The sequence below is a fragment of the Rutilus rutilus genome (genome assembly GCF_951802725.1).
Source record: "Rutilus rutilus genome assembly, chromosome: 24".
NCBI classification, from domain to species: Eukaryota; Metazoa; Chordata; class Actinopteri; order Cypriniformes; family Leuciscidae; genus Rutilus; species Rutilus rutilus.
Genome location: NC_140228.1, coordinates 23,486,996 through 23,505,660, shown reverse-complemented (window position 1 = coordinate 23,505,660; position 18,665 = coordinate 23,486,996). Strand labels below are relative to the sequence as shown.

Sequence of the window (18,665 nt, the reverse complement as noted above, 5' to 3'; positions counted from 1 at the left end):
GCGCAATTGACTTTGTACACCGACACATGTTTCATTCCTATTTTGCACCCGACGCACAGCGGACTTTTCCCTCGACAGACGCACGTCGGTAAATTAGGGAATGAAGCTAATTTGGGTGGGTTTCTCCCATTCCCATACAATGTCACTTCTCTGTCTTTTACGGCCCTGACAAGAACGTCGGTCTCCTCGGCTGTGAACCGCTCCTGGCGTGTGCCTGGGAAATGCGGCGTTATAATAGCAATCCGCCATTGAACAAGCACGCCTGCTTTTAAAGGGAATGTGAGATGATGCTCTGATTGCACCTATGAGTAATGTAGCTACTTCAGACCAACCCATTTTAGATTTCCGAGATCCGCCCACAAAGTTACTTGTGTTTCGCGTTTGATACTTGTGTTTCAGATTGTTAAAATAGGGCCCCAAGTCTCTTTAGTCCTCGAATTTGGACTAAACCATTGTTTTACGATCTCTTTATGAACGTTTTGAAGAGTCAAAATGTCAGTTGCGTTGCTGTCAATGGAGGAATAGAAAACTCTCAGATTTCATCAAAAAGATCTTGTGCTCTGAAGATGAACGAAAGTCTTACAGGTTTGGAACGACATGAGGGTGAGTAATTAATGAAAGAATTTTCATTTTTGGATGAACTAACCCTTTAATTTACCAATCACTGTAAAAGGAAGCATTTTATGGTTTATGGCAGTTATGTTTGGATTTGGGTCATGCCCACCTGACACCAATCAGATGTGTTTCTCAGGGAATCCTCGCAAAAAAAAAAAAAAAAAAAAAAGGGCATTCCTGTACCTCAAACCAGTGATATTTTAGTATTATTTATATATTATTATATTAATATTTTGAATTAGTTGTTATTTTTATATTTTCAGATTTCATTTTTGTTATGAGATTTGTGTCATTTTAAATGGTTTTTAATTTGAATATTTCTATTTTATTTTCTAATTTATTTAATTTTTAAGGTGAGTACTTTTAGTACTTAAACTTGTTTTAACTAAGTTTTTCATCTAATATTTATATTTTATTTTATAAGCTTTCTTTCAATTAACAACTTTTTTTTTTCTTTTTTTTTTAAATTTAACAATAAAAGCAGTCAGAAAGTTGAGAATGGTATAAGTCGGCATGGAACAGGCATATATATATATCTTTTTAATTGTGATCTATATCCAACTAATGTAGAGCGGGTGATATTGTTCATCAGGAATTGTTTGGATGGTTTGCTATTGGTTGATCTCATGTGAGTGACAGGTTGTCCCGCCCTCGCGCCAGTAAACACATCAGAGAAGAGAAGAGATATAAAGTTTATGACGGCATAAAATATATGTGACGGATAAATCAATAAATTCTGCAATATTCCATAATTCCATTATGGATTGAATTACTCAATAAAAAAAGATGCCTATCCACAAAACAGATATAATAAACAGAAATAAACAGGACATTTGTTTTGCTATTGCTATTGTTTTGCTATTGTTGTGTCACATGCTGCGCTTCTCGTCCGGTGTGCGACCCCCTTTCCAGTCAGTGTGAACCAGGTGATTAGTCTACCATCCCGACCCATCCCGAGAGCCAAACTCATCCTCAGTTTTATCTCAAGAACAGCATCATTAACACTTCTGTGCAGAAAACTGATAGAGCATCAGAGAGGTGTTGCATCTCCGAGTCGCACATCGGAGGATATTGTCAGAGCGCTGATCATTTCTGTGGACTGCTAAAATATCTGTGATTATGCTCTCTTGTGATATAGTGGTAAAACACATCGGCCTCATTAGCAGCTAATCTGAAGGACTTTTACACTTTTAGACAGTGCGCTCTGTTTTCAGCAGTGTGTTAAATCAAAGTTGCAATACTACTAACCTTGACTACATTATTTCAGAAGCGTGTTTTCAAAATAATGCACATTATGCACAAAACATGCTACTCTTTATAAATGTGGCTGTTTATCTTATCAAATCTCAAAAAATTTGGTTGTTTTATGGTCTTATGACTGTACTTTTTTTACAGTAGGTTTTTTGAAAAAACATTGTATGTTCACCTACGCATTTTAAAATATTATACATTTTTAAACCAGTTGTGCTGCTCGATATTTTTGTGAAAACCATGATACATATTTTCAGGACTTTTTGATGAGTAGAAGTTCATGTTTATTTGAAATAGAAATCAGTTGTAACATTATAAATGCATTTAAATGTCTCGTTTGGACATTTTAAGGTGTCATTGCTAAATAAAAGTGTTAATTTCCTTTTAAAAAAGAAAAAAGAAAACATACCCTAAATATTTGAACAGAAGTGTATATTTAAAAAGATAAGTTCCCTTAAATAGACTGAATTGAATTTAGTTAGTTGCTTGAACTGTAGCAAACTACTCTTTGTAAACTGGTTAATAACTTTTCTGGTGCAAGCGAATGAAAGCATTGCATATAAGGAGCATGAATATTTCCAGCAGAAGAAACAGGACAGGAAAATACTATTAAGAAAAGGGCTGTATATGAAACACTGAAACTCATGGAAACAGAAATGACAGTTTCCTTCCTCTTTCAAACAATCTCAGTTCAGTAGCTCACTTCAACAGGGGGCAGTAGAGAGCCTTAGTAAGAGACTGCAGTCTAAAACACAGTAATGACACTTCAGGATATGACTGCACACAAACTGCACACACACTTTAATCAGATTAATGATCTGGGGATGGCGGGGAACATGGGTAACTGATGAAACTAGTTATCAGAAAAACAAGAAGCAGTGTGTCCTCAAAACCAGCTCCTGAGATTACTGAATAATGGGACGCAAGTCAGATGACAAAAGAGACATGATCTAATGTACATTAAACTTGAATAAAAATCACTTTATGTTAAGCATCGCAGACTGTTCCAGCAAACCACATGGTCATATATATATATATATATATATATATATATATATATATATATATATATATATATATATATATATAAACCGCATTCTAGGGTTAACAGGGTTCTAGGGTTAACACACATGCCCACTGCCTTAGAGTGAGCAGTATTTTCAATGAATTCTCTATGGAAGCTGAATGGCAGGGCTGTATGAGGGATTGTGGGATTGTCATTAGTGCAGAGCAAGTGGTGAGAGCATCAAAATGTCGGAAACTGCTGAACTTCATGCAAAAGAAAGGCAAAAAGTGCTGGGCTGAAGCATATCGCAGTGAGGTGTAGGGAGGTCTGTCATAAGCGTTTCACAATCTGTCAGCACTCGGCAGTGCAGGAGGTTCTGCCAGATTTAGTGCTTAAAAATCACATCATTAGGGAAAGTGGCCATATTAAGCCCACATAAATCCTACGTTTTACATGTTTCTGACAAATATCTGAAAACTTCTTCAATAAGGTAAATATTAAATGAAGGTTGAAAAGAAAGGTTCATTGTGTTCTTATCTTAGTGGGATTATTAGGGACAACATGTTGACATTGAAGCAGTTCCTTCAAAACCCACTTGAGAAAAAAATATAACTGCTGGATTATAAATACAAACAGAAGATTACATTTGTTTTCATTGTATGTGGATGGCAGCAGTTTTCATACATTTTCAATGTCATGCACTCTGCAGATACTTACGAAATCCATCCTTTCAAATACAGAACATTAGTTTAGAACAACAAGAAAAACAATGTTGTCATGATTCCCCTGTGTTTTATGTTTCAGCACTTTTATGTTGATATTCTTTTGTCTTGCTGTGCCTGTGTTCTCCTTCTGTGGTTTATTTAGGAATGGTCTTATTATTGAGAGATTGGGTCTCTGGCCCTACCATTGGAGAAAGCATAACAGCTAACTTTGGATCACATGTGCCTTGATAACCAATCACATTAAAGCCTAGATGTCATTGCATTTCATTCAGAGTTGTGCGACAGTCAATCCTTGTTTGCGGATACCATAGAAATGAATGAGAAGTGCCGTAAATTGAATCATATCTGTCGCGCAATTGTCCATGACTTCTCTTATCGCAAAATGAAAGTTAAAGAGCAAACATGTTGAAGATTAGCGAACAGGCTGTCGATTCATTAAATGATAAACCGTTTTCACACAAAAGGAGTTTATTTAGCATAGTGAAGCCTCTCCTCCATTGGCATCCATTAAAAAAAGGCCTCTGGTCTCCTTCCCTGCCTACCACAGTGTTAGCATGCATTTCGCTTACATTTTTTTTTGCTAACCTTTGCAGGCTTGCCTTCAAGTGGCTTTGGTTTGCTCCTGTTGGAGTGCGTCTCAATCAGCTCCCTAGTTCAGTAGTTAGGGCACTAATCAGGGTGTTGGCCATTTTAAGTGCAGTGCATCGCTTCTGGGTTGTAGTGAGCCTACGTTCTGACGTACAACCCAGAAGTGCTGCGCTGTTACACTACGTGAACTCACTCAGAGGCCCACACAGAAGAAAATTAATAGTTGAATAATGTCGTTATTTTTTTTATTTTATTTTTTTCGCACAAAAAGTGTTCTTGTCGCTTGATAAACTTAAGGTTGAGCCACTGTAGTCACTTGGACTATTTTAACTGTCTTTACAAACTTTTCTGGGATGGCTGATATCGATTACCAAGCAGCCTGAAGGAGTGAGCCAGCTCTCAGATTTCATCAAAAATATCTTAATTTGTATTACGAAGATGAACGAAAGTCTTGCGGGGTTGGAACAACATGAGGGTGAGTGATTACTGACAGAATTATCTGAATTTTCCAGAATTTTTGGGTGAACTAACCCTTTAAAGGCCCACTGAAGTGCCTGGAAATGCTCTCCTTTTTTAAAATAGCCAATAGCGTTTATTTTATTTTGTGATTAACGGCCAGAGCCGTTGAGCTCGGTAAAGCCACATTTGACAGCCACAGTCTCCCCTTTCAGATTTAATATGAAACTGTTACTAAAGCAAAACAGTAAACATTACCATGCTGAGGATGTGTAGTTTCAAAAGTGAGCAATTTATGTTGGTGCATGGCATCGGTGTTATCTCTTCTACTCATCAGTGCTGTTTCTAATGCCGAGTCTGTCTAACTCATCCTGATCTCCTCCATATTGCTTTAAAAGAAAGCACTCTGAACAAAATGTAAATGGATCTGATACGTTTTCTGGTATGTGTGATATGTGCATATGATCAGCTCTGTGCTATACACACATCATTCGCCCGAAAATGCATATTTACAGTGTCTGAATGGTTCCCTATCCCCTATATAGTGCACTATGTGCCATTCACCATATAGAAATGGTGCAATGCCGCAGCTTCAGCGTCTATTTATAATGTAGGGGGCGGGACGCTTCAGATTCTAGAGGGCATTTGATTGGATAGAAAATCTGATGAGAAGCTGAAGTGCACAGTGATGTCATCAAAATCACTGATCCATATTGGCAGAAGTGAGAGACTGTAAGATATCGAACGCTTATATCTTCTAAATGCGTATTTTGTCATTGTTTTGGAGCACACAAGCTTATAGATAACCTTAAGGCTAACATATTCATACTATATATATATATTATGGGGACTTAAACATGTTAGTCATGTTAGTACACAGTACATAAAGGCACTTAATATAAAGTGGGACCACCAATTATTTTTTTTATCCCAAATAAAGAACTAAACATTTGAATAGGCTCCCTCTCCAAAAAAGTGCCAACAATCTGTATCTAAAGTAAATTATTTTCTCAAGTTTTCTACCTTTTTTGTATTTCAAAACAAAATAAGAAACAGGTTTATTTACACTTTAATTGTTTCTATGAAGTCTTCACTACTGCAGGTTCGGCAAAAAAGAATAGGGGACCCTTCTGAATCGTGAAATGGCAAACGGGATGTCTTATGATCTTGCGAACATGCAGAAGCAAATGCACGAAGTGTGCCGTATATGAGTTTCTTGCAGGGTTCATTTCATGATCTTCATTAGAGCAGACGTGGTCTGCCACAGCTAGAACTATACATGCGGTTCACTGATTATTCAGGGGTAATTAAAACTCAGCAATGATTATGCAGACTGATTGAGGTAATTAATATCCTCTCGGCAAAGTGATGAACTACTCTAAGAAAGCATACTTAGTCACAACAATGCAACAATCTACATTCTTGATCTCCAAATTACAGAGAGGAGATTGTGTAGGGTGAGGTTGATTAGAACACTTTCCTCATAATAACTTTCAGCCACTTTCAAATCACATTAAGTAGATGAACACTGTGGATCGTTCAACTTTAATGCAAATCCATACAGCTGGAGGAATTAAAATGCTCTTGCAATGATGGATATTGGTTGTTTTAGTCTTTTTGGGTTGGCATGGGTAATCTGAATTAACATACATTAACCTTTCCCTAAGCACATCAGGGAACTCTGTATCCAGAAGGGTCCAGCAGCCATAAACTCCATCGCCAATGAATGCACAGCCACCTGTTCCCCTCCACACGCAGAACAGACTCCGGATTTGTATTCAACAGCCTCAGACTGCACCAAAGCTTGACGATTCATTTATCATTCAGAGGATCTGCGGATGAACTGAACTGCACACAAACAGCGACTGACCATAAACCCATGGACAGGAAGTCAAGGACAGTTCAGAGATTCAAATCCACTGTATTTATGTATCACGGTTTTGTACTGTAGTACACAATGCATTGTTGGCTAGTGCATATGAAGCAATAGCACAATAGCGCTGAATGGCTGTTTCACAGTGAATATAGGAGTTTGAGTACGAGTATGTCTTCGCCTATCCATGTTTACCATCTTTTTCTTTCTCACATACAATTGTTCATGTTGTTTTTACTCTTGCCTATAGCCATTTTAGGTGTTTTTGCAGCTGTTTTTGAAATTTCACAGAATTCAGACTGTAGAATTATAGTAGATTGCTGGTGTCTGTTGCCGGTATTTTACCGTTATTTTACCGAGTTCATGTAGTTTGTAATATAGGTGTTTGTGAATTTAAAAGGTCTTCCAAGTTTCAAAGATCGAACTGAACTGCCTGAAACAAGTTGTCAGTAATTCCAATCTTGCTTCCTGCACAAATCTACATAGACTTGTAAGAAAATCCACATTACATATACTTCCTATGATGAGGACTCAAATTGTTACGGTAAAACTGACGGCATCGTTACTGTTCATATCACTGTGTACAGAAGTGCTTATGAAGCCTTCGGAGCTGAAATTCAGCTATGATAATGGGTGCTTCGTTTCCATAAAGCGCTGTAAGCGGTAGACCAATCACAACGAACTAGGCCATCTGACCAATCAGAGCAGAGTAGGCTCACTGAAAGGAGTGATTTATAGAGACTGAATCCTTAATCAAACCGTTTAAGACACTGTGAGAAAAGCAGTGATGCTGCAATATATATATATATATATATCATGTGAAAATTAAAGTGTTTGCTTGACCTTGGATGCAAGTCAATCTGTTGTAGGAGACCTTCAAAACAAAATAATGTTCACTTTAAGATTCGAAAAAATATATATTTGATAGGTGAAATTTCCATGGTTACCAAACAGACAGGATAGGAATCTGAGTGTTTTTTTTTTTTTTTTTTTTTTTTGACGGGACAGTGTTCTGTCTCAAGCTAAGATTCCTGCGATAACGCTCCATCACAAGCATTAAACACTTGTTCATGGCCAAAAATGCAATAGCATGTCAGCATGAACTCACTACATAGGAAGTGTTAATAGACTATTAGCATTTAAAATGAAGAGAGGTGGAATTGCACAATATAATCAGAAAGAAATAATGTGGATAATGTGAATGCTAATTCTAAGTGAAAAAGAGGTGTGCTTAATTGTAGTGAATGGGCACTTGTAGTGTACTTCAAATTTTAAAAGTACATAAAAACTGTACTTGCAGTTAAAGCCCCATTATGTAGGATTTCCGTTTTGGTCAAACAACGACCCCTAGAGTCGCTGTGGACTACTTGTATTTAACGTTACTGTCGTAAATACCACTCACGCAGCAGTCTCTTCACTCACTGATCCTGAGCCTGATGCCCCTGTATACCGGTCCCTGTTCAGTCGGATAGAAGCTGTAACGAGTGGCAATAAGGTGTGTCCCCTTTAAGAGCTGCGCGCGCCATGTTTAACTGACTCGGCACAGTCTGTATTGTATGTGCGCCTCGAACACACCGTAAGCGGATTGTTTCTGTTTGATGCTCATTCTCAGTAATGCTGTGGACGGTAAAACGTGTGACAGACAGTTACACGAGTTCGATTGGGGAATAAACACAACGCGTTACAAATCGTCGGACATCGAACAAGCACAGCTAGCCTCCGAAGATGTCTACTAATCCATCAACAAGAACGCCAGGTGCTTTTTAGCTCACACCAACGAGTAAAAAGCTTGTCCGAGTGATATACAGTATAAGCAATATACTTACAAGTCCAACAGCATGCGAGGACGTGTTGGGGGAAGTGAGGTAGCCTATGCCGTAAAGCAGTCGAATTTTGTAGTTCTTTTTGTGCGCGGGTGTTACTACCCGAACCCCGAAGTTTAAAAGTACGATTAAAAACTATACAAACCCAATCAGGCTATGGCAGACGCGTCATTCAACCTTTTTTAAGTCGATGTACCATCACAAGCGTTTTGAAAATATATTATGAAGGTTGAAAAGTTACATAGTGTTACTTTAATATGAAATAAAAGTCCAATTTAGTGTACTTAAAAAGAGTACACGTTCACGTTTCTTAACAAATTGCACTTTGTTATAATGTCAAATGAAAAAAATATTTTAAAGTACTTTTTAAACCATTATATTTTATAATCTTTTATCAGACTTTGAATAAATACACTTATTTTAATGTGTTGACTGACATGTGACAACTGAAGTTTTATTTGACTGTGATTTTATTTTTTGTGTTAATGTAAATTAAAGTTAATATATTTTAAATGTTTTAAACTTCATCATTACAAATGTTTAATTACAAATATATTTAAAAACATTACATACAATTTTCACTATAAATAAAAGTATATTTTAGTTTACCATAAATGCTTGTCAGTGCATTCAGCAGTACACTTTAACCATTATTTCAAAAACAATACAATTATGAATTACACATAAAGAGACCTACTTAAAGGGATAGTTCACCCAAAAATGTATATTCTGTCATCATTTACCCTCATGTCATTCAAAACCTTTAAGAAATGGAGATTTTAATGAAACCTGAGTCGTTTATGTGGCACTAAGTACTTTTCCACATCAAAGAAGTTTTTTTTTGTAAATCTGAACATTGGTGTATTTTAGAGTATGCACACTCTAAGTTCAATTCTGTGCATATGCACATTTTATAAATAAGTTCCATGGTAACCAAAACTTAAAAGATCTAAAAAGGTTCTAAAAGCGACGTAACACTAAACCATATGAATGGAGTGATTTAATCCAAGTCTTGCGAAGAGATGCAATCACTTTATATGATGAACAGATTTAATTTAGGCTTTTTTTTTTTCATTTGAAATTACATGAGCGAATGATGAAGAAAACAAAACAATTAAGTGTACTTCTTTTTTCACAAGCTGATGTTGGTAGAATCAAAGATTTGTTGTAGATTTAAAAAAGACCTGTTAAGAACATGATGGAGTCTCCTTTTCTGTACTGCATGTAATAAATGAGTTATATGACTGTGGGTTCTCGGCAAGGTGAACTGGAGCCTGTTGCGAAGCGGCCACGTGTATCTACAGATTTGAGAAATGAGCAGTGATGTCCTAGTACTCTCATCTGTCCTTTTTGGAGACATAATGAAAATGAAACCGTTCTTCTGCACAGATTTATATATTTAGATCTAAAGAGCAATGTAGTTCAATGTTATTACATTGCTCAACTACAGTAGATTGCCAAAGACAGCAACAGCTTTTCTCTGCCCCCGCTCCCTGAATCCTTTTGAGTTTTTAGGGCCGGAGTTGAACCAGCCTTTCCGACCTGGAATCCCCTTTTCTGCAGTAGTTAATGCGTGGAACGGTTCGAGAAGGGACACCGTCCAGGAACCCGCACCGGAACTTTGTCTGTAGAAAATGGGTACCTGTAGGCTGTTTAGGGTTGCCATGCTACTTGGCCCATTAATGTAGAATTCCAAGTATCTACATACTTCCAAGTAAGTACATACTGTGAACCGAAGCAGAGAGAATGAGATCAGGAGCAACAGAAATAGGCCAGGATGAGTCTCTGCTCTCTTTAATACATTCAACCCTTTCAATAAATAATAAGTGTCAATTTCGAGACCTTCAGCACCTCATAAACTCATGGCAAGGGTCAGTCGCTGCAATATGAGCTCAGATTAAAGTTTAAATGGGAGACTCACATCACACAGGGTGAAAATCCACAACCACAGAGTCCTGTCAAAGGTAGCGGTGCATTCTGGGAGATTCTAGGCTATTGATTGTTGTTCTTTTGATTCTTTGACAATGCACAGAAAACCATCATTCACCGCTGAAGGGCGCGAGAGGACCAGGCGACATTTTAAGTTGTTGTTTTATTATGTTTTATATAGCAGTCGGCAGAAAGGCCACTGCTGCTCGTCTCTTTCTGTTGTTTCTATTTATTTTGTGATTAAACTTTATGTTGAGCGTTTTCTGGTTCCTGCCTCCTTCTTCCCTGAACTTGAATTTTGGAACAATACTCTTTAAAGATGCAAAGAGGCTAAGTTCACCTTAGTTGTCAAGCCTCCTGACAAAGCCTCATCAAGAAAATCACGTTTAGTTTTGAAAGGCATAAAAACATAAGTAGACATATGTAGATGTTTTATCTTTCATACCTTCATAGAGCCAGTCACTTAGGCCGTTGAAAATCACACCCTCTTTCCCAGTAGAAACAAGACGGATGGATCTGTTCTCCACAGTGGCCCGGTAGTAGATGTTATTCTCAAATATAAAAATCTAGAGAAATGGACAGAAACACAAACACATTGCAATCAAAATTTGATGGATAGGCCAGGAGGGCTTTACTGGTGATGACATTTACTGTGTGCATGGAGAACTTTAAAGGGGTTACAGTTTTTATTATTACACAACCCCCCCCAGGAACAATCTTTTTTTTTTTTTTTTTTTTTTGCTGTGCCTTTAAGAAATGCCCTTTGCAGGTGTAACAGTTCTTTTTTTGCTCAGACACAGGCTGCAGGTTTGCTGTTGTCACTCAATCTGTTGAGTTCAGACTAAAATAATCAGGAATCCTGTTAAAAATCTTGTTCTAACATCAGGATTCTTCGCAAGGATCCACAGGACAACAGCTTTGGTCAACCTTCGCAAATTTAAATGTGAGTACTTCTGCTTTTTGTGACTAATCGTATTTATCTTGCTTTCATCTTAACTTGGCAGGCCAAGTGTTTGATAACCGAACTGGCATTTATATGTACGTAACAAAGTTTTTGAGTCGTTTTTGCATTTAAGTCTAAACTCTTGGACAGGGGAGGTTTTCATTTCTGAAAGTTATTGTGTTCATACATAGTACAGTTTGACTGAGAGAGCTAATGCAGGTCCTGTCCCAAATGGCACACTTCATATGCACTTTCGGTCTTGTGGACTTAAAATGGCTGCCGCGAAGGGTGAAGGGTTTCCTTTCAGACCGCTTTGTGGTCGATATGCTCCCAAGATGCGCACTTTTTCCGAACCCGCACTGAAGCGAGCTCCGCAGCAGACTTGTTCCCGACAGTCGAAGTGGCATTACGTCACGAAAGTGCGGACTCAGAGGAAGGCCATTTAAGGTGCCATTTGGAACAGGGCTCAGATTCAATGGTGTCTTTCCATGTAACTTACACGCTTTTGCACAAACTGTAATTTTTCTTTGGGATTGAGTGTCAGTATCCAAGCTAAGATCATCTCTTGAGCATTCAGAAGAGTCACCTGATGGCTTCATTTATGAAACAACCTGCACAGCACCATCTTTAAAATAACCTCTGCACTCGGAAATGAAAAGAAACATATTCCATGCTTAAGATAATATAAGAGAAGAGGGTCCTGAGAGAAGATGACAGGACATTTTGACTTTTAAAAGGAAAACCTTCCAGGAGAGAACACTTTAAGCAGACCAAATCCAAGAGCCTTCACACATGTTTAACATTTTGGACCAGCAGCAAGAATGACTAGAATGAATGTAGAGTTTCAAATGTTGACAACATTTGAAAATGATTTAATGTATTTTAACCAAATTACATTTTGTTGTAAATCTCTTCACATTAAACTATTCAAACAGAAATAGTTTCCCCTGAAAAGGTCAGGTCAATTTGTGTCTCAGACATACTTTGCCTCAATTCAATCTTGCCTGAATCAAACATGTCAGTTTGACAACCTCTGTAGAAATTAAAGAGCAAATTGCCTAATGTTTTTTCAGCTAACCCGACAGTCCTCTGAGAAATCTATATCCCCAGATAGGAATGTCTGTGACTGCAGTATTGTATTTTTTTTTCAGCGCTTCTCATTTACTTTGACCTTCATCGAATACTGTAATTAAAGCTAATTTTCTTGTTGTGCTTCCAAGTGCAACTTCATTACATATTTAGATCTTTCCGCTAATGTTATGGCAAAAATATCTGTTAGTGGTTCCATTACTGCAGTCAATTAATTCATGTATTCCTTTAATGATACAAATATATATCATATATTAAGTTTAGTTTATTTCAATGGGTGTCACAGTGCATCAATCACATGTAGCGGTATTTTGGGGATGCAACTACTAATGCACTACAAAGAAAGATTTGAGAGGCTGTTCAACAACACTCAAAACTCTAATAAAAGGCATTTATTTTCTATAGAAATCTGACCTGTAATGCCAATTAACAATAACCATAGACATGCAGACTTTTAATGCCCTTTAACAATGCCTTGCACCTTATTACATTTATTTTAAACGTTTAATTTTTAATTTTGGCACCTGGACCAGGTCAATACTCTTGAATTTATTACACTGTCATCAGTATGTGTGGGTGCTTGTAAACCCACCGTTGGCTGTAGAAAGGGATCTATCAAATTTTTACGTGTTGTGAATCCATTTTTTTTATTTTTTTTTATTATGTTTGCAAAAACATATACTGTTGCAAGCTGACCCAACTCAAATCAATGGAAACAGAGTCCAGTTAGATCATGAACATCTTGATGCTGTTTTACTGAGAGTTCATGTACTGCACTGAGTGTTAGGGGTGTTGATAACATATCAGACTATTGACAGTGAACTAGCTCAGGAGAAGCATTGATTTGTAATCCCTTCTTAAACACACCACAGTCACTTCAGGCCGCACTGGATGACACAAACTGATTTAATCAGGCATGTTTGAGGAACAGTAAACAAAGCAAACTCAGAGTATCTGCGTAATTTTCACTGCAAATGTAAACAATTTAAAACCAAATATACTGTATATCAAAAGGTGTTTTCTGAGTTTCATGCATGCTTAATTGTATTGAATATAGATACCCTTGTTGTGTATTTCAACTTCTTTATACTTCACTTCCTTCTCTTGCCTGCTCCTGCAAAATTTCACGTTCATCTAGTAGATCCATTAAAAGTGATAGCAAATATTTTTGAGGGGTATGAAGCACCTGATAAACATTCTCAATTGTGATTCATTGGCTCGGGTGTGGTCTAATAATTAGACATGAATAAAAATAAATCAAACATTTCTCCACACCTTAGAGGAAGAACATCTGAGAAAAAACCTCCCTCTGTGATCATATATAATCACGTCCTGCAGCAGCCTGATTAAGTGACAAGACTCATTAAACTCAGTGATTTACTCTCGCACAGCAGTTCTAAATGAACATCAGGGGTAAGTTATATATAATATCAGCTGCTGACTTTTTTATATGATATTGTCTGAATAATGAGAAGCATTTTGTGATTGTGCAGCACTGTATAAATGTTCTGTATAAATAATTATTTACATACTTGAAAGGGTTTTAGACAATATTTTCCATGATGTTTCTAGCATGCATTTATGCTGATGTGATGATAGTATCTGATGAAATAAAAGTAGTGCGGGGCTGAGAGAACGGAGTGAGGCCGGTGGCGCGATTGCTAATGAGCACCACAATGGCCTTGTGTCTCTCACGGAGGAGCTACAGGAGGATAAAAGAGGAAGTGACGACAGTGAAGGATGAGATAGGACCAGGCCTGGACTATTTACGTTGTGATCATGGAAGGAGTCACAGGATAACTACGTCATTGGTCCTGCCATTGGTCCTTGCCTTACAGGAAGCTTTCCGGGCCTGATCCCAGCAATGTTACTAGGTCCCTATACCAGGATCGATCCCGTGATCAATCCCAGGACGCGTTTGTGTTCACACAGAAGGCACTCTAGCAATCCTATGGCAATTTTCTGGGATCAACACTCTGTGTGAAAGGGGCTTCAGATAAAAGTACAAAAGCTGGGGCGGTACCCTTTCAAAAGGTACACTTTTGTATCTAAAGTGTGCATATTAGTACCCAAATGGTACATGTTAGAACTTTTTTAAAGGGTAGAGTCCGAGTGACAGCTTTTTTTTTTCTGACAGTGTATAATAAATAGACGTGTAATATATAGTGTATGGCTTGAAATGTGTTTTAATGTTGGTTCCAAAACACTATAAAATGGAGCTGTATGGTAGTGTAAAAGTCTCATGGTAACTTTAAAAATAATAACAGGGACACAGTGTGAATTTTATAAAAGCAAGCAATCTCCATAACCATCTGTGATTCAAACACATTCCCATTTCATCCATGAAATGTTGCTCCATCGAATGGAAAGAAATGGCTTTCTGATATTGACAATAAAAACCAGAGCAAATACAACTGAAGCAATCCTGAAAAATTCTTCTGCCAGGCCAATGAAAATGTGCAGCCCATGAATATATAATGAGCTGGCTTCATTTCCATTCAAGGTGTTCTGAACTGACAGCTCATCTGTACTGAAAAAAAGTTGAGATTCTCAAAACAAGTCTACACATACAGAGAAGAAACGGAGTCTTCACATACAGAATAGTTTTTTTTTGTTTGAGGTAAGCGTTTTATGATCCATATGTTTAAATATGCATGTTGAGATGCATAATGCCACTGTTCCCTTTTCCCTTTCCTTTGTACCCTTTTCCCGCTTCTAGTTAATCTCCTAGGTTACACATTGTTTCATTAGTCATATCAGCTGTCTTGCTTCTTTGATTAGTTCACTGTTATTTAAGTCCTGTGTTTTGTTCAGTTCTTTGTCCGTTCTCTTCCTAGTAATTTTGGTTGTTCTGTTCCGTTTTCTTATCCTGAGATTCTGATAATTTTTGTTAAGTTTTGATTTTGTAAATAAAAGACTGTGACTTTTAAATCCTGTACTTTTATTTCATTCTGTTTTAAACAAACCATGACAGAAGAATGGACCTAAAACAATGAATTTAGCAGCAGTCCAGATCCTGATTTTGCTGGGTTACCAATCCTTAGAGGCACACACGTGGGCCTTCCTGGATTTACAACATCTAGTCCACTATGACGACACCAGCCTGCATGTGTTTTCTGGGCAGGATTGAACGAAAGGACCGGGGCGTACCTGCTCGGACTCGAGCTTCTGGGGAATTTAAAGGAGTATGTGGAGTGGGTATTCCTCTGTAACCATTCCCCATTCACTATCTGCGAGAGCGGGGAGGAGATCAAAGTCTCAGCCACTGCCACCAGCCCACCAGTACTTTTCCACCCTGGCCCTACCCGTCCTGTTACCTACCCTTTGCCCACCTCCCTCCCTCCACTGTTGGACTGTTTGTTTTAAGGTGAGTAGACACGCCTTTTTGAAGGGGCTGTTATGTCAGGGTTCTATTATGTTATATCTGTTTTTGAGTTTTACTATGAGTTGGTTTTTGCTCTGTTTTCTGTTTCCTTTGTTCCCTTTTCCTGCTTCTAGTTACTCATTGTTTCATTAGTGATGTCAGCTGTGTCTTAATAATAAAAATAATGTTTTACTTTTTTATAGCGCCTTTCCAGTGCTCAAGGACGCTTTAAAATGTACATGCAACAAGAAAGGGATAAAACCAATAGGGTAGACAATGAGGACAAACAATAGAAGTAGGTTTGAGTAACAAGAATACAGAACAGTAAACGAGCATTATATAGACAGGGCAGCATACAGCAGAATAGAGACAAGCACAATGAAATACAGAACACAACTTAAGAATGATAACATTCAAAAAAGAAGTGAGTTTTAAGTAATTATTTAAATTCAGAAATATTATTAACACAACAGAGTGATCGGGGGAGATAATTCCACAATTTAGGTGCAACAACACTGATTGATCTGCCCTCCATTGAAGAGAGGCGATGCCGGGGGACAACGAGAAGGCCAGAGTCAGATGATCGTAGTGAGCGAGTTGGGGTGTAGATGAGGAGCAGTGCAAAGAACCAAGCCGTGCAAAGATTTAAAAGTGAGCAAGAGAATTTTGTATTTAATACGATAAGCCACTGGAAGCCAGTTGAGATCAAACAGAATTGGAGTGATATGAGCAGAACGCTTGGTATGGGTAAGTATTCTAGCAGCAGAATTTAGAATATTTAGTAATCTGGAAATGAAGCTGGCAGGTAAACCACTAAAAAGGGCATTGCAGTAATCAAGAAGTGATGAGACAAATGCATGGATGACAGTTTCAGCATCTTTGACAGTGTTGAAAATGGGGAATGTGACGCAGGTGAAAGAACGCAGATTTTGTAATAGAGTTAATCTGAGCCTGAAAAGAGAGAGAGGAATCGAAAATAACACCTAGATTTTTAACAGTACTTGATGGTTTGATGTGAATACCAACAATCTCACAAGTGAAATCAGTAGAAATATTGCTAGTGAGTGACAAAGTTCCAATAAAAATTATCTCCGTTTTGTCCATGTTGAGTTTCAGAAAATGTAAATTAAGCCAATCTTTTATTTCATGCACACAGGCAGAAATTTGGTCGGTTAGGGCAGATAGAGCAGGTGTAGAGATAGAGTATAATTGGATGTCATCAGAGTAAAAGTGATAATTAAAGCCATGACGGTGTAAGATCTGACCCAGAGGTAATATGTAAATTATGAATGGTCTGAGAACAGAACCCTGGGGGACACCTTGCTTCAGGGGGACAGTAGGTGATCCTGAAAATCAGAAAATTTCTGATTTCAGAAAATCCTGTACTGAAATGTAGAATTGTCTGTCTGTTACAAGTGTAGTTTCAGTACTATTAAGTGGGTGAAAACCAGATTGAAAGGGATCAAAGAGATTATTTTCGACAAGAAAAGACTGAAACTAGGAGGCAACAGTACTTTCCAGTAATTTAGTAAGGAAGGGTACATTTGAAATAGGACGATAATTAGATATAACTGAGGGATCAAGATTGGGTTTCTTAAGAACAGGGGTAACTAGAGCAGTTTTAAGTGGCAGAAGTAATGCAACACAGGCAAGAGATGCATTGATGAAGTCTTGTTTCTTTGATTAGTTAGTAGTCAGTAGTCTGTTATTTAAGCCCTGTGTTTTGTTCAGGTCTTTGTCCGTTCTCGTCCTACAAAGTTTGGTTGTACTGTTCGCTGTTTTCTGATTCTGAGATTGAGAGTTTTTTGTAAAATTTTGGTTTTGTAAATAAAAGACTGCTACTTGTAAATCCTGCACTTTAATTTCATCCTGCTTCAACCAAACAGTGACAAGTATAAATTATTCAATGTATTTATTCTCCCTTGATTCTGGAAATCAATTCTCCCTTGACGATGGAAAATGCGACAATTGGAGTGAAGAAGAGACCGTTTAATTCTTACCTTTATAAAAGTTCACTCAGAAAAAACTTGATATTACAGTCAGCATTGTGTATTTTGAGGACGCGCAATGCTAGAGCCTTTATGTAAACAGGTCACGTGCTGCGTTTGTCCAGTCAGTAACAGCGACACCGCAAATATCCAAATAAGGACTCTAACCCGGGGTTTAGGAATGTGCAGTGTGAAACGGTAGTTTATGAACACCCAGGATTAACTGTTAATCCCGGGTATAGTATGATCAGTGTGAAACATGAATAAATATAACCCAGGATTCCTTTTACCCAGGGTTTAGAATGACCCAGGGTGAACTATTTCAAGTATGAAAAGCCATATATACTATTAAACACATTTAAAAAATTTTTAGTTTAATTCAATTAAAACAATGACTTGAAGCGTTCACGTATTTCTCAATGAAGTAGTTTCTTCTTCAAAGTAATTATTCAAATAAATAGTCAGTAAGAAAAACACTTAGAGCACTGAGTGATTTTCTCTTTTTGGTAAATATTGTTTGATTAATATTCTCACCATAATAGAGAGCAGCAGGTCTATTATGCTGCCTTTACACAGTGCAGAGATCTGGTATTTTGACATAAATTTGATTTGTCTTCATACCGCATGTTTACACTCACTGAAGACAAACCAAGTGGGTTTACACCCATACCTCGCCAAGACGAGAAATTACCCAAGTACATCTGAATGTTTACAAATGCATTACCATGATGCATAGCCATTATTCTCAGAGCACACATGCAAATTCGCAACTGAGCGCTTGACTGAAGCTGCCTGTCAGTCACATTTCAAATCGAGTTGGCACTTGTACCACTGATACCAAAGACTTCAGATATACAAAGACGTTATTACTATTAATGGGTGAAAGTGCAATAAGCCTTTTAAATAAAAGAGCCAATAGCTAATCAGTAAAGTCATTGGGTCACTGCCGCTGCCTTTAGAAGCTTCGGTTGGTATAGAAATAGTCAATATTCTGAGACACACGCTTAGGACTGCA

General features: G+C 37.6%; 1 protein-coding gene across 3 annotated transcripts in view; it reads right to left on the bottom strand.

Moving 5' to 3' along the window:
- Positions 1–18,665, bottom strand: part of dpp6a (dipeptidyl-peptidase 6a) — a 410,674-nt gene that overhangs the window by 40,717 nt on the left and 351,292 nt on the right. For all 3 annotated transcript variants that reach the window (XM_084398650.1, XM_084398651.1, XM_084398649.1), the window contains one exon: positions 10,712–10,832. In XM_084398650.1, coding sequence (XP_084254776.1) covers positions 10,712–10,832 — 121 coding nt within the window. The remainder of the gene's footprint in view (positions 1–10,711; positions 10,833–18,665) is intronic.